This window comes from Drosophila grimshawi, unplaced genomic scaffold, assembly GCF_018153295.1.
Source record: "Drosophila grimshawi isolate 15287-2541.00 unplaced genomic scaffold, ASM1815329v1 contig_1377, whole genome shotgun sequence".
Taxonomy (NCBI): Eukaryota; Metazoa; Arthropoda; class Insecta; order Diptera; family Drosophilidae; genus Drosophila; species Drosophila grimshawi.
The window spans coordinates 17,731,737-17,756,603 of NW_025062900.1; the positions used below are offsets into that span (position 1 = coordinate 17,731,737).

Sequence of the window (24,867 nt, forward strand, 5' to 3'; positions counted from 1 at the left end):
AACTAATTTTCATATTCTATTCTATTGATGCCGCAAATTACTCACAGAGTATATTTTAGCTGGACTTTTAATGAAATAAAAATCAACAGCAAAATTACCTTTTTATAGTTCCCACAACGAATAAAGGTGCAGAAAGGAAATTAATCTTATTAACACACAAAATAGATTGGCTTATAAATATACCTCAGAAGTATATGCAATAAATATATGGAAATACAGCCCTCAAAGGAAAAACATATTTCGTAAGTATAGCTGAATAGCTGAGTTATTCATTAAAATATTATTTATGAAAACTCAAATCTCTTTGTTGAAAGTATTTTGTGGTCCTGAAAAGGACCGATTTGGTTACAATTGATGTTTGACAATTTACAATTTAGGCACGTTCGCCACGAATGCGTCTGGCAAGTTGGATATCTTTGGGCATGATGGTGACACGCTTAGCATGGATAGCACACAAGTTCGTGTCTTCAAATAGGCCAACCAGGTAGGCTTCGCTAGCTTCTTGCAGAGCCATCACAGCCGAACTCTGGAAACGTAAATCGGTCTTGAAGTCCTGAGCAATTTCGCGTACTAAACGCTGGAACGGCAGCTTGCGGATAAGCAACTCTGTGCTCTTCTGGTAGCGACGAATTTCACGCAGTGCAACTGTACCGGGACGATAGCGATGAGGTTTCTTCACACCACCGGTTGCTGGAGCACTTTTACGTGCTGCCTTAGTTGCCAACTGTTTGCGAGGAGCCTTGCCTCCCGTCGATTTACGAGCAGTCTGCTTAGTACGCGCCATTTTTCTCTTTCTACAACACTGTTTACACTCTCACTGTTGAAAACACAATAATCGCCCGCTCGTTTTGCTGCTCGTTTATATAGAAAACTGCTCGTTAAGCGAGGGTAGTGTGTGAGCGGGATAGAAATATCTGTGCACTCGCTCAAGAGTTTGCTCTTTTTGGTATAAATAGAAGCGCTTGCGACGAAGCAGCATTACTTTGTTTCTGGCATTCGTGGTGTAAAGTGTGAATTAAAAGTGAAAAATGACTGGTCGTGGTAAAGGTGGCAAAGGTTTGGGTAAAGGCGGCGCTAAACGTCATCGCAAAGTGTTGCGTGATAACATCCAGGGCATCACGAAGCCAGCTATTCGTCGTTTAGCTCGTCGTGGTGGTGTGAAACGTATCTCAGGACTCATTTATGAAGAAACTCGTGGTGTTCTCAAGGTGTTCTTGGAAAACGTTATCCGCGATGCGGTCACATACACCGAGCATGCCAAGAGGAAGACGGTCACTGCCATGGATGTTGTCTATGCGCTGAAGAGACAAGGCCGTACCCTATACGGTTTTGGCGGCTAAAAACTAAATCCCAAATACAAATATGTACAAGTACAGTCATACCAATCGGTCCTTTTCAGGACCACCAAATCTTTACTCAAAAGAGATGAAAAATATTCAATATCTAGCCAAGTAATATGCACCTGAAATATACTTTTATTTAGCATTTGCTTTATAAAATACAAATAATTTAACAAAAAAAAGTGTTGAAACACCAAATGGATGCCAACAACACGCGGTGTTCCCAAGCGGTCCCCCATCTAAGTACTAACCGCGCCCGACGCTGCTTAATTTCGGTGATCGGACGAGAACCGATGTATTCAGCGTAGTATGGTCGTTGGCAAATGTCATACGCTTAATATTTGCTTTTATGGCATCACACACATCACATCCATTTAAAAAGCAAATGAAGCGTCAGCCAAGAATACGCTACTGTGTATTTAGTTAATTTCAGCAGAAAGTTACTAAATGTAGCAAATTAATTAAAAAAATTTCATTTTAAATTTACATTAAAAATTAAAAGAAATGTTATATTAAGGAGTCTATCGGTGAATGTATGTAAAAAAAAAAACACAATTCACAGCGAAGAGCAAAAAGTAAAAAGCAAAAATCAACAGCAAAATTACCTTTTTATAGTTCCCACAACGAATAAAGTAAGCGGAGAAAGTAAATTAGTCTTATTAACACACAAAATAAATATTCTTACGAAGTATGTGCAACAAATATATGGAAATAGTCTTTAAAGCAAAAACAGATACTGAATAAGTCTGGAAATATTTTTCTCTCTTTAAAAATACATAAATTGTAGCCCTGAAAAGGGCTTTGTTAAAATGCGAAGGCGAATGTCATAATTCAGAAATCCAGAATTTCGCTTCTACTCTGATTAAGAGTGTGTTTTTTACTTCTTGGCGGCCTTCGGCTTCTTGGCAGAAGCTTTTTTCGGTGTCGCTGGCTTTGCTACTGCCTTTGCCTGCTTCGGCTTAGCACTTGTGGCTTGTGTCTTGGGCTTTGGTGTCTTTGCCTTTGCTGCGCTTTGTTTGGCATTTGCCTTTGCTTTTGCATCTGCTGTGGTGGGTTTAGCCTTTACTGTACCCGTTTTCTTAGCATCCTTTGCTACTGCCTTTGCCTTTGCTTTTGCTTTTGCCTTATCTGCCTTCGATTTCTCAGCGCTCTTTTTGCTGGCGGTGGCTACCTTTGATGGCTTCTTCTTGTCAACTGTAGCTGATTTATTCTTTTTAGCTGCTGCTGCTGATGCTGCTGTGGTTTTCTTCTCCAGAGGAGAAGCCTTTGGCTTCGGCTCTTTTTTGGCTGATGCAGACAGTTTAAACGAACCAGATGCACCCTTGCCCTTTGTTTGGACCAGCTTTCCACTTGCAACTGCAGTCCTCAAGTACTTCTTAATGAACGGTGCTAATTTCTGGGCATCGCACTTGTAGGTGGCACTAATGTATTTCTTAATTGCCAGAAGCGATGAGCCACCACGCTCCTTCAAGTTTTTTATCGAAGCATCTACCATTTGCTGAGTTGGCGGGTGTGATGCTCCAGCTGTTGTCCTCTTTGCCTTCAATCCTGATGCTGCCTTCTTGGTGGCCACCTTCTTCTCGGCTGCAGCTGGTGTGGCAGTCACGGGAGAGGCGATTGTGGCAACTGCTGAATCAGACATATTTCACTTTAGTTCACTTTCACAACGATTTACACTTTAATGGTACAAATTTGCTGAAACTCACCATGCTATTTGGTCACTCGATTGAGTGAGAATCGAGGAGGAGAGCCGAACGAGAATGTTTACGGCATTGAACGTTTGTCATGTGAAAGATTGCCAACGTCTTATTGTTAATTTGCCATTTACAATCGATTTATTTGCAAATAGAAAAGAATGTAAATGTGGATAATGTTTAAAATATTTGAGCAACTAAATATAATAGATTTGAATTTATTATCTTAAATCACCGAGTCGTGGAAGTCGTGCAAAGTCTCGATTTGTTCCATCACGCAACATTTGTTAGTGAAAAACAACTCTTTTTAATATAATTACAACAAAATTTAGAAAATTATAATATTAATTGTATTATTTAAACTTTTCTTTACTGAAACACAATAGTTAAAAAGAATAGAAGTGATTAAATCATTTTTTAAACATGCTTTTAACTTGGCCATTAGCTGTAAAAAATTGACTAGCTTGGAGTGCAAGCAACAAGAGAAAAATGTATCGAAAACATATAAATTCTTCTTGAATAATTAATACCTACTTATTTTATATATTACATGTATATTAACTTCAGTTACATCTGTTTGATAATTATTGTAATACCAAAATCAAACGATTACAGATGAATTGTACATGCAACATCCAGATGACCACAATACTCGTATCAAGCGAGCAACTTATTAAAAGTCACATTATTCTTTATTTATATCATTGTTGTCTATCAGATTACGACATGTCTCTCTAAAGAAACATATATATCGGATCGAATGAGAAAATATTATATGAACTGCATGTTCACATCAAAATTGAAAGTAATATAATCACGAGCAACACATTAGATGTGCAACTTGAATCTTTATTTATATACATTTCTTCAAAAGGGAATCCATTATTGTAATTGCAATTCGAAAAATATTTACTGCTTTTCTTGCTTTGCTATTTACATACTGATTGTAATACAGTAAATAATATATTTATGTATATTGAGTAAAACATTTCGCAATAATTATCTTCTGTAATATTTCCTAATTATATCTAAACGTTTTTTAAAGCCTGAATAGCTGAATTATTCATTCAAATATTATTTATGAAAACTCAAATCTCTTTGTTGAAAGTATTTTGTGGTCCTGAAAAGGACCGATTTGGTTACAATTGATGCTTTACAATTTACAATTTAAGCACGTTCGCCACGAATGCGTCTGGCCAGTTGGATATCTTTGGGCATGATGGTGACACGCTTAGCATGGATAGCACACAAGTTCGTGTCTTCAAATAGGCCAACTAGGTAGGCTTCGCTAGCTTCTTGCAGAGCCATCACAGCCGAACTCTGGAAACGTAAATCGGTCTTGAAGTCCTGAGCAATTTCGCGTACTAAACGCTGGAACGGCAGCTTGCGGATAAGCAACTCTGTGCTCTTCTGGTAGCGACGAATTTCACGCAGTGCAACTGTACCGGGACGATAGCGATGAGGTTTCTTCACACCACCGGTTGCTGGAGCACTTTTACGTGCTGCCTTAGTTGCCAACTGTTTGCGAGGAGCCTTGCCTCCCGTCGATTTACGAGCAGTCTGCTTAGTACGCGCCATTTTTCTCTTTCTATAACACTGTTTACACTCTCACTGTTGAAAACACAATAATCGTCCGCTGGTTTGCTGCTCATTTATATAGAAAACTGCTCGTTAAGCGAGGGTAGTGTGTGAGCGGGATAGAAATATCTGTGCACTCGCTCAAGAGTTTGCTCTTTTTGGTATAAATAGAAGCGCTTGCGACGAAGCAGCATTACTTTGTTTCTGGCATTCGTGGTGTAAAGTGTGAATTAAAAGTGAAAAATGACTGGTCGTGGTAAAGGTGGCAAAGGTTTGGGTAAAGGCGGCGCTAAACGTCATCGCAAAGTGTTGCGTGATAACATCCAGGGCATCACGAAGCCAGCTATTCGTCGTTTAGCTCGTCGTGGTGGTGTGAAACGTATCTCAGGACTCATTTATGAAGAAACTCGTGGTGTTCTAAAGGTATTCTTGGAAAACGTTATCCGCGATGCGGTCACATACACCGAGCATGCCAAGAGGAAGACGGTCACTGCCATGGATGTTGTCTATGCGCTGAAGAGACAAGGCCGTACCCTATACGGTTTTGGCGGCTAAAAACTAAATCCCAAATACAAATATGTACAAGTGCAGTCATACCAATCGGTCCTTTTCAGGACCACCAAATCTTTACTCAAAAGAGATGAAAAATATTCAATATCTAGCCAAGTAATATGCACCTGAAATATACTTTTATTTAGCATTGCTTTATAAAATACAAATAATTTAACAAAAAAAGTGTTGAAACACCAAATAGATGCCAACAACACGCGGTGTTCCCAAGCGGTCCCCCATCTAAGTACTAACCGCGCCCGACGCTGCTTAATTTCGGTGATCGGACGAGAACCGATGTATTCAGCGTAGTATGGTCGTTGGCAAATGTCATGCGCTTAATATTTGCTTTTATGGCATCACACACATCACATCCACTTAAAAAGCAAGTGAAGCGTCAGCCAAGAATACGCTACTATCTATTTATTTAATGTCAGCAGAAAGATACTAAATGTAGCAAATTAATTAAATAAAATTATATAATTAAATTAAATTTACTTTAAAAATTAAAAGAAATGGTTTCTTAAGGAGGAGTCTATCGGTGAATGTAAGTAAAAAAAAAACACAATTCACAGCGAAGAGCAAAAAGTAGGAAATACCCTTACTCCTCAGGTAGATGATACTGTTTTGACACCAACTGTACTTTTCTTACATTTCTTTTAGGGGGTTTTCGACCGTGGGAATTCAAATATAGTCAATGAAAAATTAAATCTCTTTTACATATTTTGGTCGTCCTGAAAAGGACGTTTGATTGAGTTTTTTTTTTACATATGTACATGCTATTTGAGAGTAGTCTGGTAGTTTATGCCTTCTTTTCCGTCTTCTTGGGGAGTAGAACGGCCTGGATGTTGGGTAAAACACCACCCTGCGCAATGGTAACGCCCGAAAGCAGTTTATTTAACTCTTCATCGTTGCGGATGGCCAATTGCAGATGGCGAGGGATAATCCTAGTTTTCTTATTATCACGAGCAGCATTGCCAGCCAACTCCAAGACTTCAGCGGCCAAGTATTCCATAACGGCAGCTAAGTACACAGGAGCACCGGCACCAACACGCTCGGCGTAGTTGCCCTTGCGAAGAAGACGGTGAATACGACCCACGGGAAACTGGAGTCCAGCGCGGTTGGAACGCGACTTTGCCTTTCCCTTTACTTTTCCACCTTTACCACGACCAGACATTGTTATTTAGTTCACAAATTAGTCACTCTCAACACACAAATATCAAATACCGAATGATTCCGACAAACAAGCCGTCATTGTATTTATAGTTTTTCAGCCACCTACTTCTTCAGGTTAGGAATGAACAGCTGCGCAGTAATTCGAGCGTAGTGGTGGATTTTAACATGAAAGCGTCGTTCAAACGAGAGTATATATGATAAGCATTTTCGGTGTGCTGAACACATTGTGAAGTTAATCAAAGTGAAGTGAATAAGTATTAAGAATGCCGCCGAAAACTAGTGGAAAGGCAGCCAAAAAGGCTGGCAAGGCTCAAAAGAACATCACCAAGAATGACAAGAAGAAGAAGCGCAAGAGGAAGGAAAGCTATGCCATCTACATTTACAAAGTGTTGAAGCAAGTCCATCCTGACACAGGCATTTCGTCAAAGGCAATGAGCATCATGAACAGCTTCGTGAATGATATTTTTGAGCGTATTGCTGCCGAGGCATCTCGTTTGGCCCACTACAACAAACGTTCAACCATCACAAGTCGGGAAATCCAAACTGCTGTCCGTCTATTACTGCCCGGAGAGTTGGCTAAGCACGCCGTCAGTGAGGGAACCAAAGCAGTCACCAAGTACACTAGCTCCAAGTAAATTGCAGGCAGAAAACCAGTTAGCAGCAAAAGGCCCTTTTCAGGGCCACAAATCATTCCTTTCAAAGAATTCAAAATATTTTTCCATTACTTGTGAAGCAACTTAATAAACTAATTTTCATATTGATGCCGCAAATTACTCACAATCAGAGTATATTTCAGCTGGACTTTTAATGAAATAAAAATCAACAGCAAAATTAACTTTTTATAGACAACGAATAAACTACGTGCAGAAAGGAAATTAATCTTATTAACACACAAAATAGATTGTTTGGATTATAAATATATATGAAAATATAGTATGTAAAAGACAAATGTTGATACTGAAATATTTTTTCAATCTTGTGTACTGTTATATCTTGTATTTATACAATATCAAGGTACATGACACTTGGGAAATAGACTCAGGCTAGAATATATAATATAAGAGTATTTTCAATGCCTGCCTTTCCTTTTAGATGGAGCTTAGCTAGTTCAAATAATAATAACAACAAGAAATAGTCATTTTGTTAGTTAATTAATGCATAATAACCGCAGTAACTTTGTAGGAATAGAAAATAATATTTTGCAGTAAACAATTTTCTATTGTTAATTGTTTAAAAAGCTTATCGCTTGTGTGGCTCTTTAACTAAAAACATATAAGCAAATGGCTAATTGTCTTTATTCTTTTCTGTTATTATTTTATTCATTTTTTTTTGCTTGTAAGATAATCATTGATGAGTTGTACTGATTATAAATGGAGCAGCGAATGATAGCGAAATGTACTACAAGTGAAGGGCGTGACGGAGTCAAATTACTATAGTGGGTGTAACGCGTGTTACGTGTCTTGGAGCGAGGAGAGGCCTTGACATGGTTGGTGGGCCTATATATATAAAACAAGAACAATTGGAAATTGAAAATAGTTTGGACTAGGAAGTGTCGAGGAGCTTAAATTTTGTGTGCTTTACTTCTGTGAATTAGAAAGTGAAATCGTTCACTGAATACGCCATTCTGCTCAGCAAACAGAGTAAAAAGATTTGATTAACAGAGTAAAAAATGCCAATAGCCAAGAAACTAGGTTCGCAGCCGATCTATCTAATCAACTTTGAGAATTATTTGCGGCCTAAGAGACCGCATAAGATAACGCCACTACAATGCTTTGATAAGCCCGCAAAAAAACCCGAAACGAAATGCTTCAAACTTCAAAAAACCCTACAAAGATGGAAATTAGTCAGATGGTGGCGCACAGCGCACATAAAATTATCCAAGAATGTGGAACAGATGCCGCTGCCGCGATTCCTCAACTTTCTGCGTGCTCGCAACGATGATGGACTGTGCAAGTCGAAGACGGGCTTTGAGATCTACTGTGAAATGTCGAGCATACATGGCTTCCATGTATTTGTTGGGGCAAAAACCTGGCAGCGTGTGCTATGGTGGCTCTTGATCTGTGTGGCGATACTACTGTCCCTCCTCGTCCTGATCATGTCCTACGGCATGTCGGCAGAGACGCCAACCAGAAGCTATATTGAGAGCATGATGCAGCCTTTGTCCGCCAATCGTTTGCCCCTTCCAGCCATAACAATATGTGGTCTAAATCGCATCTCTAAACAGCAGCTGTCGATCAGAGCCAATAAGTGGTCGGTGCCCGTGCAAATGCTACAGCAGCTGCCATGGCTGAGTCGCAGAAGCTCGCCTGGCATTAATCAGACTCTAATCAAACAGTTGAGTGACCAAAATGAGACTTGGTCGCAGCTATTGGAGCAGTTGTCGCCACAGATTTGTGAGCAACAATTGATTGGTTGTAAATGGCTGGGGTGGAATCCGCAAAGTTGCAAGCAACTAATGACAACCGTTTGGAGCTACACAGAGGGTCGTTGCTGCAGCCTTAGACAGACATCTGATAATCCTGCCACGAGTCTAACTCTGCGTCTGGCCACCAAAATTGAGGATTATGGCAGCACTGCAACGGCAGCAACGGGTTTCCAGGTGCTGCTGCATGAGGCACACACCTCAATTGATGCGGCCACGCAGCGCGTACTTGTGCCGAGTGGCACGGAGGTGCATCTGATGCTAAAGCCCTACAGCACACATGCCACAGCCTATCTGGACAGCCTGGAGCCCAACACCCGCGGCTGTTATCTGAGCAATGAGCGCTCGCTATTCTCTTTCCCTGCCTACAGTCAGGACAATTGCCTGGCAGAGTGCCACAGCGAAAGAGTCTACCACATCTGCGGCTGTGTGCATCCGCATATGCCTAAGAGATCGCATTGGACTTTGTGCCAACTGGCACAGCTTCAATGTCTTCAGCAGCAGGGTGAGTGCACCCTACAAAAATCGTCACAAAATAAATAACAAGATAAATAAAACGAATATGCGAATTCTCATATTTCCCTGGAAATTAGACATATCTTTGTTATAAATTGTAGAAAAATCCAAACCGAAATTAAGAAAGGCAAAAGTAATGCGAATTTTTAAAATTTAATCCGATTTTAACTCATAGCTCATGCTTATATTTATAAAAAAAAACATGTAATCAAAATTCCACTTCAAAGTTTGAACTCTTTTTTCTACATAGTAATTAGCTGGGATCAGTTGCAGAGCCTCTGCAACTGCTTGCCACCCTGTCAGTTTAACCGTTATGAAGTGCACACTGATGTGGCAGCTCTAGATGCCAGCCAAGCCGCGCCCCCCACCAATGACGCCTTGTAGTAAGTGCACCCAAATATTGTATATTTATCGTATCTGCATTTGTATATATCATTTTAACCACAACAGTAACAACTTGAATGCCTCGGACGAGCTGCTGCTGCACATTTATTGTGACTCGTTGAACGCCGAACAGCTGCGATTGGATGTCTTTGAGAATTGGCTGAGTTTTATAGGTAAGTGGCAAGCAAGGTATTGAAAACGGAATTGTATTTTTACCGATTGTAATTCGGCATCAAAACCGAAAAAAAACCCAACTGGAAAACCCAACTGCCTGAACTGATTTTATTTATTCTTATTATTATCCCGAAATGACAGTTTCGGAACCAAATATCCTTAAAAACGTTAAATTTATTATTTTTCTTTAAATATTATGCCAAATTTACGTGAAAACGGCAATTAGACACATATTAAGATAGATATGAGCGTTTGAATTAAAAATTACTTTTTGGAGCTAAAACAAATTAATTTTATTATTAAAAAAACAATCATAAGAAAATCGCCATCGATTTTAATAAATCGCCATATTTTTTTGTATTCCTTATATTGCTTTAAACATTAGTTTTATTTTTGACTTCATAAAATGCATATATTTAATTTGAAAGAGCTTTTCCTAAAAATTGAGGTTTGAATTTTCACTTCTAAGAAATAGTTTTCTTAATTAATAATGCTTACTTCTTAGAAATGTTTTTCTTAAAACCGAAGTAGAAAAAAAGCGAATGCATATAGTAAGGATTTGCGAGGACTGAATTGTAAATTTAGTAGATCAAGTATATATATATGTATATATATATACATAAATATGTGGCTCAGCGTATAACAAGAATAGTTATTTTTAAAATTGTAAACAACTAAAATTACAAATAAAGAAACCATTATTTTAATGGCTAAAATTGATGGCTTTATGTTGCTGCTGCTGCTGCCAACAGCTAGAAAAATGTATCCTAATAAGTAAAAACATACATATGTATGTTAATTATAGCCAAGTTGCACTGTAATTGTAATAATAATGATGTATACATATCAATGCTAATGTGACAGGCACCTTTGGCGGCATCACTGGTCTATTTATGGGCTGCAGTTTCGTGTCGGTCTTTGAGCTGATATTCTTTGTGTGTGTTCGACCCACTTGTAATTGGCTGACCCGACAACAGATACGCTATCGATTGCGACGGCGACGTCGTCGTCAACTGGCAGCAGCAGCAGCAAAGGGTAATTAGGACGAGCTAATTAGGCGGCAGCTAATGGACACATTTCGAGCAGTTGTCGCAGCAAGTTGGATGTGTTCGGCATGGCGTTTAAGAAGCGACGCATCTTCGATTTGCGACTGGTGCAAACCGAGCAGAATCTAGCTAAGATCCCGGCGAATCGCAGCAGGATCAGCAGCACCTTTCATTCGCAGGCTGGCGCCCCAACAAATCGCAGTCGGCGGCGCTTGAAATTGTGCCAGCTGCGAGAGGTGCGCAGTTGGTTTATGGATAATCTGCGCAATTACTGCCAGACGACATCGCTCCATGGATTCAGCTATATCACGCGACAGGACATCAGTCGCAATGAGCGCCTTTTCTGGCTGGGTGTAGTCATTGCGGCCATCATCGCAGCAATAACCCTAGTCTTGGTATCATGGTATTCGAATCGGGAGACGCCAACGGTTACGGTCATCGAGAGCTCACATTTTCCCACGTGGAACATACCCTTTCCCGCGGTCACCATTTGCAATTTTAACCGAGTTTCGAAGACTAAAGCGACCGACTTGCTGCAGAAACTGTGAGTAAAGACTGAATATCTAAATATATTGAAGTACACTCAGAAAAAAAATTTAGATGTAAGTAAATTTCTAAAATTAAAGGTTTCGCAGAGATTTACATTTGTACTTCTTGGAAATTAATTTCTTAATTGTAGAAAATATTTACAAAATTATAAAAAGCACAATTTTTCGTATTGCTAGAAAAATGTTCTGCTACATTTAGAAATTATTTCTAAAACGAAGAAAAACTTTGTAATTCATACATTTTTTTTGAGGTAGCTAGTAATTAATTTATGTCTCACACCTCTTCAGGCAACTGCCACCCAGTGCCACAAAGGAGCATCTGCGGGAACTCTTTAACTTAACGCTTATGTCCGTGGGAACGACTATTAGCAACAGTTCCTTGGCGATCTATGACAGGATATTGAGCCTGAATAACATGACTCTAACGGAGCTAATGAATCGCCTGTCACCCGACTGCCTGGACATGATCTCACGCTGTGTGTGGAAGGGCATCAAGACGCGCTGTGAGAGTCTCTTTCAGCGTGTATTCACTTTACAGGGTATCTGCTGTAGTTTCAATTACTTTGGTGCCACATCCAATAATTTTCCCATGTGAGTAGAATAGGTATAACTTGAGAAGATAGATATATTGACTCCTCATTTAAAATGATGAAGACATAAATAATATTTATAATCAACGAGACAGAAAATAATCTTGTGTCTAGCATATAACATTTTATATTTTTCTTAATCGTTTTACTACTAATTATAACTTGTTATTATGAACTCAATTCTAAATTAAATTTTTTTTTGGTCTTATTAGTTTTTTTTTGGGTGGTTTCCAAAATTTTGGACCATTTTGCATTTGAATACCACCAGAAATTGTATAAATATTTCTTATTTTTTAATTTATAAATATTAAACTTAGAATTTTATTCTAAATTCAATTTAATTCAATTCGTTTCCTTTGTGCGTCGACTGTTATAGTAAAATTGCTTACCAGGTGCCCAAGCGTCCTTATCGGGTTACTGGCTGTGGTTATCCCACTGGCCTATCAGTGCTGCTGGATCCCATGGTCGCCGATTATTATGGCACCTTCTTCAGTGGCTTTGGGTTTCGCCTGCTCATCCACGATGCGTACAACTATCCCGATGAGAACGCGGAGACCAAGATGGTCACATCCACGCGTGAGAGTTTCGTTCGCATCAATCCGGAATCGACGTATGCCACCCGGGACATACGGCAAATGGATTTTCGCTGGAGGAACTGCATGTTCGGCGCTGAACGAACCTTGGATGGCCTCAGACGCTACTCCTTCATCAACTGCATGTTCATGTGCCGAATGCAGATGACTCTGCGCCGCTGCGGCTGCCTGCCCGCCTATCTGGCACACAATGGCACCGCCAAGATCTGCGGAATTCTTGACTTGAACTGCATGATCGAAAGCAAGCGTGAGTATCGAGTATGTCGTTTAGGAAACATAATTGAATAATATTAAAATTTGCTACTCGTTTGCAGGTTTCTTTTCTCGTGCTTTGGGCAATCTGGACTCACCGATCTCCATAGTGCGGCACACGATCAGCTTTCCCTGTGATTGTCTACCCGACTGTCAGTCAAATCTTTATGCTTCAGAGAGCACCATTGGCAGACTGGATAAGAAAGTGATCAGCAAGTGAGGAACTTGAGCATGAGTCCTCCAAATCGGATTTAACCCATTTCCATCTATAGTTCCAATCAAACAGATAGCATATTGGTGCATGTTTTCTACAGCGATTTGATGTCCACCAGATATCGCATGGAGATCTTTCAGAATTGGCTCTCCGCTCTAGGTGAGTTTTGCAATTTTCATGAAAATTAATTATTTGTTTGGTCTATTAATCGACAGCTTCATTTGGTGGCCTGCTGGGTCTCATTCTTGGCTTCAGCATTGTGACTGCCTTTGAGTTTGTCTACTTTCTAACATTTCGACCCATGTTTAACTACATCAATCGAGATCGAGACTAAGCCGCATCAACACAATTGCGATTCATCCAATACTTGAGTATTATCATTAAACCTGGATATAAATAGACTAAACATAAACTGGTTTATGAGATAGGTGGTCTCATCTATTTTATCTATTGTTATGAAAGTAATCCACCGGATCAAAAACTGTCATTATTTATGCCTAATTAACTAATTATTACAGAAGGGAATAAAACCAGAAACAACAAAAATGTGAATCACAAATCAATTCAAAAATATAATCACTCAGAAACTAAATGATGGAATTTATTTAATCGAAGTAGCCCAATTTCTTGACCTCGCCAACCATGGCGAAAATTGAGTCAAAGACCTCCTCGCTGGCGGGTATGATCTGTTCCGCAGGCAGCTTGAAGCCGGTGAGGATGGAACTCGATTTGGGACGCAGCTCGTAGCAGAAGGACATGCGCACATCCTGAGTGCCATAGGCCCAATCAACACTGGCGCCAGCTGCCGGATAGATGGCATCATAGATATTTCCACCAGTGTACTTGGTATTGTAGCGCTTGGAGATAGCCGATATGGCTGCGTCGAAGACCTGCTCGAAGTCCTTGACGTTGTCAGGCAGATCACCAGTGTGTCCATATGGATAGAGAAGATACTGCGAGTAGGAGTGGAAGGAGACATACAGTTGGATCTTGCCCTTCAGCGAGGCAATGTAGTTGGCCAGCGATCGGGTCTCAATCTCGGAGAAGGCCGACGGACCGGCATAAGTGTCCGAGCAAGCGCTGTCGCTGGCGCCCACCTCGTTCCAGTGGAAGCCCCAGTTGCGGTTAGGATCAGCGCCGAAACAACTGCCATAAGGAGTACGAGTCTTGCGCCACATGCGATCCTTGGTGTGAGTGTAGACATAACCATCAGGATTGGCATGGGGAAAGACGTACCAGTTGTAGTTATCGGCCAACTCCTTGGTGGAGTCCACGTTGGAGGTCAGAAGTTGATTGACTATATAGGTGGCAGCAGCTGGACCAATCCACTCGCGGGCGTGAATGCCAGCCTCGAGGAAGATGCCGGGCTTCTCGCTCTGGCTCTTGGAGATCTTCACACCCAGAATTGAACGTCCCTGATAGGTCTTGCCGCCCTCAATCAGGGTGACAACATGAGGGTACTTCTTAGCCAAGCTCACCATCCAATCGTAGGTATCATCCAGTTCATAGTACTGCGCCCAGTTGTATTCCTCATCGGCACGACCCTTGATGGCAACTTTTTCCTCGACCTCATCCATTGACTTCTGGAAATCCTTTGACTTCAACTCATACTTGATCTCAGCCCTGCCCAGCACCTCTAGCAGATCAGGCACCTTGTGTGGGGCAACAACCATTTGCACATCAGCGCCAACAATGTGAACTCCATCCAGGAATATGATGGAGTCACTAGATCCCTCCAGATCCTTGAGCACAGCTAGCTGGTCGACATTCTCCGCATTTGCCTTGTACATGCGATAGTTGTCGTAGCGAACACGCTCCGCCTGACTTAATCCAAATGTGGCCAAGAGGCCCAACAGGGCTAACAGTAGCGACTTGTTCAGCGACATGGTTGTCGTTGTTCTAAATTAGACAATCGTGTTAGATTGGCTTATATAGTCGATGGCTGTTGATAGTGAACGTGTTTGATAAGCGCCAAATCTTTTTGATAGCCAAATCTTATTTATAACCCTTCGGCTTAAAGTGTCCATTCTTGGAAGCATAAATATTGGAGTTATCTGCATCTAAATCGTTATCTAAATCGTTATCAGTGCCACGATTACTGAAGTATAAATCACCGCAAATACTTTAAGCATTAACAAAATGATTTTATAGACATTTTACTATACTTCTTGAGAACAAATACATAAAGCACTTGGGCTTAACTGTGTTTTATTGAATGACTCGCAGTCTATAAACTAAACTATATATGTTTATTTTGTTCGCCGATTAGCTAAGCAAAACATTTCAAGAACTAAATATTTGGATCCAAAATGACTGGAATATAGCATGATAGAATTATTAATTGTGGGCACCCACAGAATCAAAGCGTTATCTTATTATTCATTTTTTGTATTATTTATTATTTGAAATTTTAAATAAAATTACTTTTTTATATGGTTGAAATGATTTAATATGTGTATATTTCCCCAGTATTCCTGAGATTGCTTTTGTTTTCTACATGCATATTGAAGCTCATCAATCAACGAGCTGGTCATCATTCTCTGACAGCTCCTCAACTGCTGTGACACATTTCAATTAGGCGCGTTGATTGATGAGCTTTGTCACAGACAGCCCTATAAAATGATTGGACGACTTTCATTCCATTTAGTGGCCATTAGCACTATGGCCCAACTATCTGAAGTGGATGACTTCAGTTATCGGAGACTCTTTAGAGAATTTCTGCGTCACAGTTATATCAATGGATTACAACCATTGCTGCTCCACACGCCCGTGCAATATGCCAAGTGAGAAAGAAACAAGGCCCAATTCCCAACTAACCCAATTATTTATATATATTGTTCTATTGACAGAGCTTTCTGGCTGGCGTTTCTTGCTGTGGTTGTTGTCTGGACACACATCGTTATCGTCAACCTGACAATCGAGTACATCGACCAGCCGACTGAAATTCACATGGCACCCAATCTGGTGCATGTCTCCAACAGCCCATTTCCCGCCGTCGGCGTCTGCCGCTCAAATATGATCAGCAAGCGTTTAATGCAAGGCTATGCCTCCAAAATGTGAGTCGTTTATTTCTCAAATCTCTAATCGAAATAGCCCAATTTCTTGACCTCGCCAACCATGGCGGTAATTGAGTCCAAGACCTCCTCGCTGGCGGGCACGATCTGGTTAGCAGGCAGCTTGAAGCCTGTAATGTAGGAGTTAGATGAGGGACGCAGCTCGTAGCAGAAGGACATGCGCACATCCTGAGTGCCATAGGCCCAATCAACACTGGCGCCAGCTGCCGGATAGATGGCATCATAGATATTTCCACCAGTGTACTTGGTATTGTAGCGCTTGGAGATAGCCGATATGGCTGCATTGAATACCTGCTTGAAGTCCTTGACGTTGTCGGGCAAACTCTTGGTGTGTCCATAGGGATACAGGAGATACTGCGAGTAGGCGTGGAAGGAGACATACAGTTGGATCTTGCCCTTCAGCGAGGCAATGTAGTTGGACAGCGATCGGGTCTCAATCTCGGAGAAGGCCGACGGACCGGCATAAGTGTCCGAGCAAGCGCTGTTGCTGGCACCCACCTCGTTCCAGTGGAAGGCCCAGTTGCGGTTAGGATCAGCGCCGAAACAACTGCCATAAGGAGTACGAGTCTTGCGCCACATGCGATCCTTGGTGTGAGTGTAGACATAACCATCAGGATTGGCATGGGGAAAGACGTACCAGTTGTAGTTATCGGCCAACTCCTTGATGGAGTTCACGTTGGAGGTCAGAAGTTGATTGATTATATAGGTGGCTGCAGCTGGAGCAATCCACTCGCGGGCGTGAATGCCACCCTCGAGGAAGATGCCGGGCTTCTCGCTCTGGCTCTTGGAGATCTTCACACCCAGAATTGAACGTCCCTGATAGGTCTTGCCGCCCTCAATCAGGGTGACAACTTGAGGGTACTTCATGGCCAGGTTTCTCATCCAGGTGTAGGTGTCATCCAGTTCATAGTACTGCGCCCAGTTGTAGTCCTCAACGGCGCGACCCTTGATGGCAACTTTTTCCTCGACCTCATCCATTGACTTCTGGAAATCCTTTGACTTCAACTCATACTTGATCTCAGCCCTGCCCAGCACCTCTAGCAGATCAGGCACCTTGTGTGGGGCAACAACCATTTGCACATCAGCGCCAACAATGTGAACTCCATCCAGGAATATGATGGAGTCACTAGATCCCTCCAGATCCTTGAGCACAGCTAGCTGGTCGACATTCTCCGCATTGGCCTTGTACATGCGATAGTTGTCGTAGCGAACTCGCTCCGCCTGACTTAATCCAAATGTGGCCAAGAGGCCCAACAGGGCTAACAGTAGCGACTTGTTCAGCGACATGGTTGTCGTTGTTCTAAATTCGAAGTCGTTGTTTGGTTCGCTTTTATAGGCGTGAGTTTGTAGACTTTGGAAGGTTTGCGATAGCCTTTGCTGATATGTCAATTGGGTAAATCTTATTTATGGCACAGCAAAAAAATCTATGTTCATTATCTAGGTAATGCAGCTGCCAGCGATCGTTGTAAAATTTAAAATGTAGCGTGAAAATAGCAAGTTTTGCAATCAAGATTGACACTCGCTTAAGTCATAAATAACTTAACCAAAAATAAAACTCCAAAGAGGTTTCACTTATTAGCCACACTTTTGAATGTGGCCAGCATCGGGAGGATGAGCGTGCAGCTTGAAGTTGGCTAGAGGGTATCTGCGAGTCGGGCACTCGCGATACCAACTCTCAAGTTCTCAACTTGAATGCTAATTTCATTGACAGCTATCAGCACCAGTCCATGCACCGCAATGGCAGCGACTACTCCTCGCAATTTACGCCGACTGTGAACGATTTGGTTCGCCGCCTGCTGGTGCTGACCAAATTCTATCTGAATGCGTACGACGAGGCGCCGTTGGATGTCGCCGAATTGGGTCAACTTCACTGGCTGCTCAACAGCTACTACAATGGCAGCGGTTATTCGGTGCATGACATTGTGAGGAGCCTGTCGCCAGACTGTGGCGACCTGGTCATCCGTGGGATCGTCTTTGGCGTGCCTGTGAACGCAAGTCAACTGTTTGTCAAGCGGACAACATCGTCGAGTGTGTGCTGCATATATAATTATCGCCGTCCCAGCTATTCTCAATATCCGTGAGTAAACAAAGTTTGCCCCAAAACCTCTTTTCAGTTCGCAAAAAGTAGTTAACAATCATGGAAAACTCCATATAAAAATAACAGTGTAAAACACTTTGCGAAAAACTGAAATCCACAAATTTTGTGAACTGTGTCTAAAGAACCTAATTTACATATTTTGAAGATAGTCTTCGGCAATCCTTCATTTCCCAATCGAAAAGCATTAAATTGTGAAAGAAAAATAGATTAAATTATTTTAAAAAAAAGTGTACTATTAAAAGTGTACTTGTTAAGGCTTATATATTAATTAATTAATTAATTTTTTGGCTCTCAGCAGAAAAGTTTTTTTGCAACCTGAAAAGAGGGTTTTAATTGTTAAAATGAACATTGCTTAATTTGTACGTTGGGCAGTTTACAGCGCGCCAAGCACAATGCTGATATGAAGGCTATGCCGGAGGTTGTCTTCGAGTCGAATTCCATATTAAATGGCATACAGTTTGTGCTGCAGGATACAACGCCAGATGACCACACCGAGATCTATCTAAGCAATACGGCATTTCGGGTGAGTTGCACCGTTAAGCAGATTATCGATTTGTAATAGATTGAATTAGATTTCCTTCCCATGAGTTTAACTTTCGATCAGTTCTGTGACTGTCAACTATTGAACTTTTTATTAACACATCTTCTAAGAATCTATGCGAAAGAATCTACTTCCATGTTTGTTAAGCTGAAATTGCCATGTGTAGCTCTGTTTTCTAACGACATTGTCTACTGCAAATCATAAAAGGGGTATCATTGTCTCGACATGCGAAATTGTTGGTTCTAACAGCCGTCTGCGCACTGCGACATGATCCCGTTGCAACCTATCTTTGCATATATGCGTATATGTATGTGTAAGAGTCGAGAAACAAAGAATTTTGTATGTGGAGACAATGATACCCTGTTTTAGATTTGCACCATGCATTTTGCGGGCTATGATTACAAAATTGGTCAACAGTTAAACCACCCCGCTTTGGCAGCTCGCACACAAAAAGACAAGGACATAGTGTTGCTGCTATTTTCGCACAAATTGAAGGTTGATATACCGATCCGGTATAAACAATATAGTTGCTTCTTTCGCATACATTCATAACTCCCTAGACCCATTAGAAGAGGTGCGTACCTGTGCACACCCATGCATGCATGCTCATAAAAGACTGAGTTTTTCATTTACCCACGATGTTACCGCAATGAAGTCAAGTGTTCGCTGGTCGAAACGCGACACATTTGCGCCCAGAGGCTAAGAAAAAACCTACTGCACTTTTATTTCTTTCTATTTGACGCTTCTACGTATTGTCTGCTTAGTAATTTTACTCAATAATTTGAATAAAAGTGCACTCACACAAAAATAGTACTTCTTCTGGCGCGTTAGTCGATTGACAGCGCCGAAAATTAGTAGCGATATCATTTATGTTAATGTTACGTTACGTTCACAGTTGGTACAAGTACATATCGCTTAAAATGTACAAATACTAATTTAATTTTCATATATTAAATATGCTACTACAATTGCTATTAAATAAATTATCAACAAAATTGTTTTTATCCAAATTTACGCGAGCTTAACGTTTTCATTCACACTACGTAACTTTTCTCATCGTTACGTTAGGCGCATGGCTGGTACAAATGTACCATGAAACATGTGCAAAGTGTACCAATTGCATTAAACACAAATATAATTACATACATTTTCGAGATATTATAATCGTTATTATTATACGAAATTGCAGTTAATTTACTACCAGTAAGTATTACTTTTGCATCTTTTCAGCTGTTGATATTCCCAAAGGAGGATTATGCCACAGTGCAGTCCAATAATAATGGCGAAATACTCGTTGATCACAATACCATTGTGGAAGTGCCCATCCAGCCAAAATTCTTTGACTCCAGCGAGGCAGTGCGGGGCGTAACACCTCAAATACGTCGCTGTTACTTTCCTGAGGAGGGCACGCGTCTGTTAAATCAGTGAGTGATATTAACATAATCATGTTAAGTCAGTGGGTGTTATTGACTCCTTTTTGTTAACATAATCATGTTAAATCAGAGTCTTACTCCTTTTTGTTAATATAATCACTACTATTTTGTAGATCGTATTATTCCTTGGACGAGTGCTTGTTGCTCTGCCGGATTGAGAGCATGGTGCAGCACTGCGGTTGCGCCTCCGCTCCCCTGACGGGCAGCTCCAATGTGAATGTCAGCTACTGCACGCTCCTCGATTTGCCCTGCCTGATGAAGTGGCGCACCATTTGGTTCGGCTACAATGAGTATCCGTTTGTGGAGCCGGGCGATGGAAAGGATACCACCAGCATGACGCAATGTGCCCATTGTCTGCCCACCTGCGATGGTGTCAACTTTGAGATCGCCAGCAACGCGGCTCCCCTACGAAATACCTACAATTCATCCGGCTATTTCCATGGTTTACTGTGCGTAATTGTCAATTATGTCTGATTCAAGTAATTTGCCAGCCTTTTGTTTTCTTTCTAGCAAGGGTCTGAATAATGATCGCCCCTTGTCCATCATTAAGTTGTTCTACAAGCTACGCTTTGCGCAGTCCACAAAAATGGACATGGTCGGCGATTGGATTGTATTGCTGAGTAATATCGTAGATTTTTGCTGATACTCACTTGAATTAGCTTTAAGAAACTACTTCAATTTAAATTCACAAAAAGTGCCAAGCGAATTGCAGACTTATTTTCTTTCTCTCTATTTTCTCTATCTCGCATTAATTGTATTTTATTTTAATCCTTACAGATCGTTTTGGCGGCATTCTGTCGCTGATGTATGGCTTCAGCATAATCAGTTATATAGAAATTCTGTACTATTTAACTGGCAAATGGTTTGTTTACTACTACAGAGCCCTCAAGAATCCCAAGCCAACTCGAACCAAAACAGAATTGAACAATCCAGCCTTTGAGTGGACTGAGTAGGCAAATGCAGTAAAAGAATGTGTCTCTATTATTAACTTAAAAAAATAACTTGAAACCGTCTGAGGTTACTTAAGGAAACATAAGCTATAAGACCGAAGAGAAGTTTCACTTTTGCAAAGCAGCACTTAAATTAAGCCAAAAGAGAAATGGATAAATAAGTTAAGCACTATTGTGACGAATAACACACACACACTCAAATACGCACTCGAACTAATGACAGACTATATCAAATGTCATTAGACAGAACAATTTATTATCTTATCAGCATTATTCGGCAACGCTGGATTCAGTCAGAAATATCCAAAGCCAAGAAGCATAGCATTGGGAAAGACATTAGACGCCTCCGTCAGCACATTCAATTAGAGGATCATCATGGGACCAAAATGGGACAACGGCTATAAAGCTACAGCGACCGAAGTTTAATTATTATAAGTTAGAGTTTACAAGAATCACTTCTAATAAAGCAGTCAAAGAAACAAAATTATTTTGTGCGCTGGAAAAGGTTTTTATTTCTTTTGTAAGGTGACTATCGATTGCAATGTACAATTCAAATTTAGCTTACAAAACTAGCATAATGGCATAGTTAGCTTTTTTTTATAATTGAGTTGGTGCGATGCATAGGACTAAAACAATTATGGATCATCACTTTTGATTGGAAAATTGTATTTGATGTAATGCCTTTATTATGGGTCTTCCAACAGGACAAGGCAAAAGAGCTCGGAAATGGATTGAGTACCATTTGTTTGACCTGATTTTGGACTGACGTCCACAGTCCTTATATTAAAACACACTCCATAAATCTTTAGGGCATCATTAAAAAAATCGTGTCTAACGCTTAGCCAAGGAATAGCAATAAGCTGTTGTCGTGTAGGTGTCTTGGAGCAGGATTCTCAATAAAATAATAACATTCAAACAAATAATAATAAAAATAAATATTAACCCAGGTAACACATCACTAACACATTTATAGAGTCCTATAGGAATTGTTCCAAAATTGTTTCTAGAGATAAGCTTGCTATATTTTTGTGAAAACGCAACAAAAACCAGATTAAATTGACTTATGAGAAAGAAAATATATTAGAAAATACAGATTTGATTTATGGTGCCATATTTCCTTCGGCAATAAAATTTGAACAGATTTCTTCAAGTGTGAATGCTAAGCATAATGCACAGTATATATTTTCAAAATGTTTTCACTCACACAAATTTCAACAATTGAATGAACTTAGCTGAACTTATAAACTGCAGTCATGCATAATCAAACATATATATATAGAAATGTATAATGCATGCCAGAAATGATGTTATAGAAGATCGATCGTTTCATATTCGATACTAGTAATCATCACCACGCGAGACGACCTCCTTGCATGTGGGTCGCAATATAATGGTATGCTCATACTGGGCCGTATAGCAGCCCTTGATGTCGCACAGCGGTGGATAGGCCTCGACAATGCCCTTGTCGCACAGATCCTTCAGTGCCATCTGGTATTTGGTGGCACCAGCACGATCCAGCCACCGCTTGCAGAATGCCAGCGTGCCAAAATGCTTGTTAATGGTGCCCAGGAGCTGCTTGGAAGACTGCAGACGTAGCGGCACATATGGTAAATCAAAGTTCTTCATATAATGCGAACAGTCCATGTCATCGTGCACCAGTCCGCGACCCGTCGACCCGAAAGTCTCAATCGCATAGAACTCATCCTCCTCCATGCGAGTCGATTCGCCGCCCTTAACAATTGGCACCGTTTTTCCAGCATGAATGCCTGCAAGAATTCCAAACAGATTACTTAAGAGAAGAACATGAGACGACGAGGATCGTAATTTTATTCTTGACCAGCATCTGCCTCAGGCTGGTCCACAGTTACAATCAAAATAAAAATCGAGTCCTTTTGACTTGGACATTCTAACTGGACAAGGACTTCAAGTACAGCAAAATCATTCAAGACTAAAGTAGTCAAAATGATGGGATTGTCTTCAGCTCTCAACTCGATTGAGTATTTGTATAGTGAAGTTATAAAAACCGTTTCTAACATTAATCCAGCCCATAAGTTTGAGATTTGAGAGACTGTGAAAGGCTTTTGGCCGTTAGATTTCTCTACAAAAAGGCGATAATTTGGCGATTATTTCAAAAGAAGGTTATAGAATCAAATACTAAACGTAGTAAAATATATTCTAAGTAATATTAATTATTATTTAAAGACTCAATAAGATTGCAACAGATTGGAACCGACTTCTACTAAGCAGTGAGAAAGGGTATTTAAACGTTGGCAGGCTGACGAAGTTAATTGGTAAATCGGTAAATGATTTGAAATTTGCTTACGGTACGGGCTAATGGAGTGTCCGTTCAGATTGCGTATAGCCTTGATCGGAAATGTCTTGCCATCGAGTTCGATTTCGTAGGATTCCATCACCTCCTGAATGGCGGAGCCGACATCGCATAGACGCACATCGATGCCGGCCTCCTTGATACCGGTGTTGGTCGCCTCCTTGACCGCTTGCAGCAGCTTATCGTACTTATTGTTGAATGTCAGCGTGAAGGCGCAATCGATGATCCGTCCCTTGATGTGGGTGCCAAAATCAATCTTGCACACATCATCGTACTGCAGCACCGTGGTATCGCCAGCATTGGGCGTGTAATGGGCAGCGCAATGGTTCAGCGAGCATCCGGTGGGGAAGGCCAACCCGGCATCGAGTCCGTTCTCGCCGATGAGACGGCGAGCGGTGTTCTCCAGTTCCTCGCATATCTGTATCATGGTCATGCCGGGCTTAATGTACTTCTGCATATACTGACGTGTCTGGCGATGCGCCTCGGCAGCCTGGCGCAGCTCCATGTAGATGTCGTTGTTCATGCGATCGAGAGCGCGCTTCTCCTCGGACGCAAATCGATCCTTGGCAGTGCGATCATCCGGCAAATCCTTGGGCGTCGGATACTCCATTATCTGGCCCTCCGGATAGTTGCCATTGCTGAACAGATCCGAAATGGGTATGGTGGGTGGATCTGTTTGACCGTTGCCGCCCTTTTTACCCTTGCTGTTGTTCTTCTTCGGCTTGGCCGGCTGTGTTGGCGCCTTTTTCTCCTCGGCATCGCCATTTGTCGCATCCGGTTCGCCACCCTCGGCGAGAGCTTTAGCTGCCGCCTCTATTAACCATTGGAATTGCGCATGTGAGATATATGCATGTATGAATGTACATATGTATATACATATATATTTATACATATATAGAATATATGTGTATGTGTGTGAGATGCATGCAAAATGGACTCGGGTCACTTACCTTGTCGCAGCTTTTTGTTGTTCGGCTTTGGCTTCTTTTGTTTCTTTGCTTCGTCGCCGGCTGGAGTTGGGGGTGTGTCTGTCACTTCGGCAGTGGCTGACTCAACGTTCAATGCTTCCATTGCAGACATATTTGTTCTACTTGCAAAAATTATTCAATTAATTTGCGGCTACCGAAAGCAATAATGACGATGAAAGGCGAACACGAGGTTGGTGATGTTAATCAGACCCAAGAATACGATACATTGCACTTAACCATCGATAAATTATATCGTGCTAGTGAGTCACCTTTTATCTGTATAATTTATCAACTGGCCAACTTAGTTCGAGTTTTTTTTTGCATTACTGTCTTATATATAATGTTATTTAACTGATTCTTTGAAATTAAATGAATTTTGCAAAAAATTTTCGCAATTT

The 24,867-nt window shown here is 41.0% G+C and overlaps 12 protein-coding genes and 2 non-coding genes across 14 annotated transcripts; 6 read left to right on the top strand and 8 right to left on the bottom strand.

Moving 5' to 3' along the window:
* Positions 1-373: 373 nt before the first annotated feature.
* LOC6570581 (histone H3.v1) lies at positions 374-4,619 on the bottom strand. The gene is made up of 3 exons (XM_043214413.1): positions 4,210-4,619; positions 2,222-2,969; positions 374-794 (listed from the first exon to the last, which is right to left on the bottom strand). Exons 1-3 carry the CDS (start codon positions 4,610-4,612, stop codon positions 374-376), a joined length of 1,572 nt encoding a protein of 523 aa, XP_043070348.1. The 5' UTR covers positions 4,613-4,619.
* On the top strand, positions 1,029-1,405 carry LOC6571613 (histone H4). Its single transcript, XM_043214503.1, has one exon. The coding sequence runs from the start codon at positions 1,029-1,031 to the stop codon at positions 1,338-1,340; it is 312 nt and encodes a 103-aa protein (XP_043070438.1). The 3' UTR covers positions 1,341-1,405.
* LOC6570579 lies at positions 1,543-1,661 on the bottom strand. The gene has a single exon (XR_047360.1). It is a non-coding gene; the product is annotated as a 5S ribosomal RNA (ribosomal RNA).
* LOC6570580 (histone H1) lies at positions 2,131-2,982 on the bottom strand. The gene has a single exon (XM_001996779.2). It carries the CDS (start codon positions 2,980-2,982, stop codon positions 2,218-2,220), a length of 765 nt encoding a protein of 254 aa, XP_001996815.1. The 3' UTR covers positions 2,131-2,217.
* A 236-nt stretch (positions 4,620-4,855) lies between the features above and the next one.
* LOC122322362 (histone H4) lies at positions 4,856-5,167 on the top strand. The gene has a single exon (XM_001996781.3). It carries the CDS (start codon positions 4,856-4,858, stop codon positions 5,165-5,167), a length of 312 nt encoding a protein of 103 aa, XP_001996817.1.
* Positions 5,168-5,367: 200 nt separating this feature from the next.
* LOC6570583 lies at positions 5,368-5,486 on the bottom strand. The gene has a single exon (XR_047361.1). It is a non-coding gene; the product is annotated as a 5S ribosomal RNA (ribosomal RNA).
* Positions 5,487-5,871: 385 nt separating this feature from the next.
* On the bottom strand, positions 5,872-6,353 carry LOC6570111 (histone H2A). The gene has a single exon (XM_001996338.3). It carries the CDS (start codon positions 6,336-6,338, stop codon positions 5,964-5,966), a length of 375 nt encoding a protein of 124 aa, XP_001996374.1. The 5' UTR covers positions 6,339-6,353; the 3' UTR covers positions 5,872-5,963.
* A 234-nt stretch (positions 6,354-6,587) lies between these two features.
* On the top strand, positions 6,588-7,014 carry LOC6570110 (histone H2B). Its single transcript, XM_001996337.3, has one exon. The coding sequence runs from the start codon at positions 6,601-6,603 to the stop codon at positions 6,970-6,972; it is 372 nt and encodes a 123-aa protein (XP_001996373.1). The 5' UTR covers positions 6,588-6,600; the 3' UTR covers positions 6,973-7,014.
* Positions 7,015-8,001: 987 nt separating this feature from the next.
* On the top strand, positions 8,002-10,876 carry LOC6570109 (pickpocket protein 11). The gene is made up of 4 exons (XM_032741922.1): positions 8,002-9,286; positions 9,533-9,658; positions 9,726-9,832; positions 10,698-10,876. Exons 1-4 carry the CDS (start codon positions 8,007-8,009, stop codon positions 10,874-10,876), a joined length of 1,692 nt encoding a protein of 563 aa, XP_032597813.1. The 5' UTR covers positions 8,002-8,006.
* Positions 10,877-10,947: 71 nt separating this feature from the next.
* LOC6570108 (pickpocket protein 11) lies at positions 10,948-13,528 on the top strand. Its single transcript, XM_001996335.3, has 6 exons — positions 10,948-11,423; positions 11,716-12,018; positions 12,394-12,857; positions 12,925-13,078; positions 13,135-13,235; positions 13,292-13,528. The coding sequence occupies exons 1-6, from the start codon at positions 10,948-10,950 to the stop codon at positions 13,408-13,410; spliced, it is 1,617 nt and encodes a 538-aa protein (XP_001996371.2). The 3' UTR covers positions 13,411-13,528.
* Positions 13,529-13,639: 111 nt separating this feature from the next.
* Positions 13,640-14,974, bottom strand: LOC6570107 (zinc carboxypeptidase A 1). Its single transcript, XM_001996334.3, has one exon. It carries the CDS (start codon positions 14,960-14,962, stop codon positions 13,682-13,684), a length of 1,281 nt encoding a protein of 426 aa, XP_001996370.1. The 5' UTR covers positions 14,963-14,974; the 3' UTR covers positions 13,640-13,681.
* A 753-nt stretch (positions 14,975-15,727) lies between these two features.
* Positions 15,728-21,606, top strand: LOC6570104 (sodium channel protein Nach). Its single transcript, XM_001996331.2, has 8 exons — positions 15,728-15,859; positions 15,926-16,132; positions 17,862-18,227; positions 18,621-18,771; positions 20,020-20,213; positions 20,336-20,671; positions 20,733-20,842; positions 21,000-21,606. The coding sequence occupies exons 1-8, from the start codon at positions 15,738-15,740 to the stop codon at positions 21,173-21,175; spliced, it is 1,662 nt and encodes a 553-aa protein (XP_001996367.2). The 5' UTR covers positions 15,728-15,737; the 3' UTR covers positions 21,176-21,606.
* On the bottom strand, positions 16,106-17,450 carry LOC6570105 (zinc carboxypeptidase A 1). Its single transcript, XM_001996332.2, has one exon. It carries the CDS (start codon positions 17,435-17,437, stop codon positions 16,157-16,159), a length of 1,281 nt encoding a protein of 426 aa, XP_001996368.1. The 5' UTR covers positions 17,438-17,450; the 3' UTR covers positions 16,106-16,156.
* A 707-nt stretch (positions 21,607-22,313) lies between the features above and the next one.
* Positions 22,314-24,767, bottom strand: LOC6570103 (methionine aminopeptidase 2). Its single transcript, XM_001996330.2, has 3 exons — positions 24,452-24,767; positions 23,496-24,314; positions 22,314-22,938 (listed from the first exon to the last, which is right to left on the bottom strand). The coding sequence occupies exons 1-3, from the start codon at positions 24,579-24,581 to the stop codon at positions 22,511-22,513; spliced, it is 1,377 nt and encodes a 458-aa protein (XP_001996366.1). The 5' UTR covers positions 24,582-24,767; the 3' UTR covers positions 22,314-22,510.
* Positions 24,768-24,867: the final 100 nt, after the last annotated feature.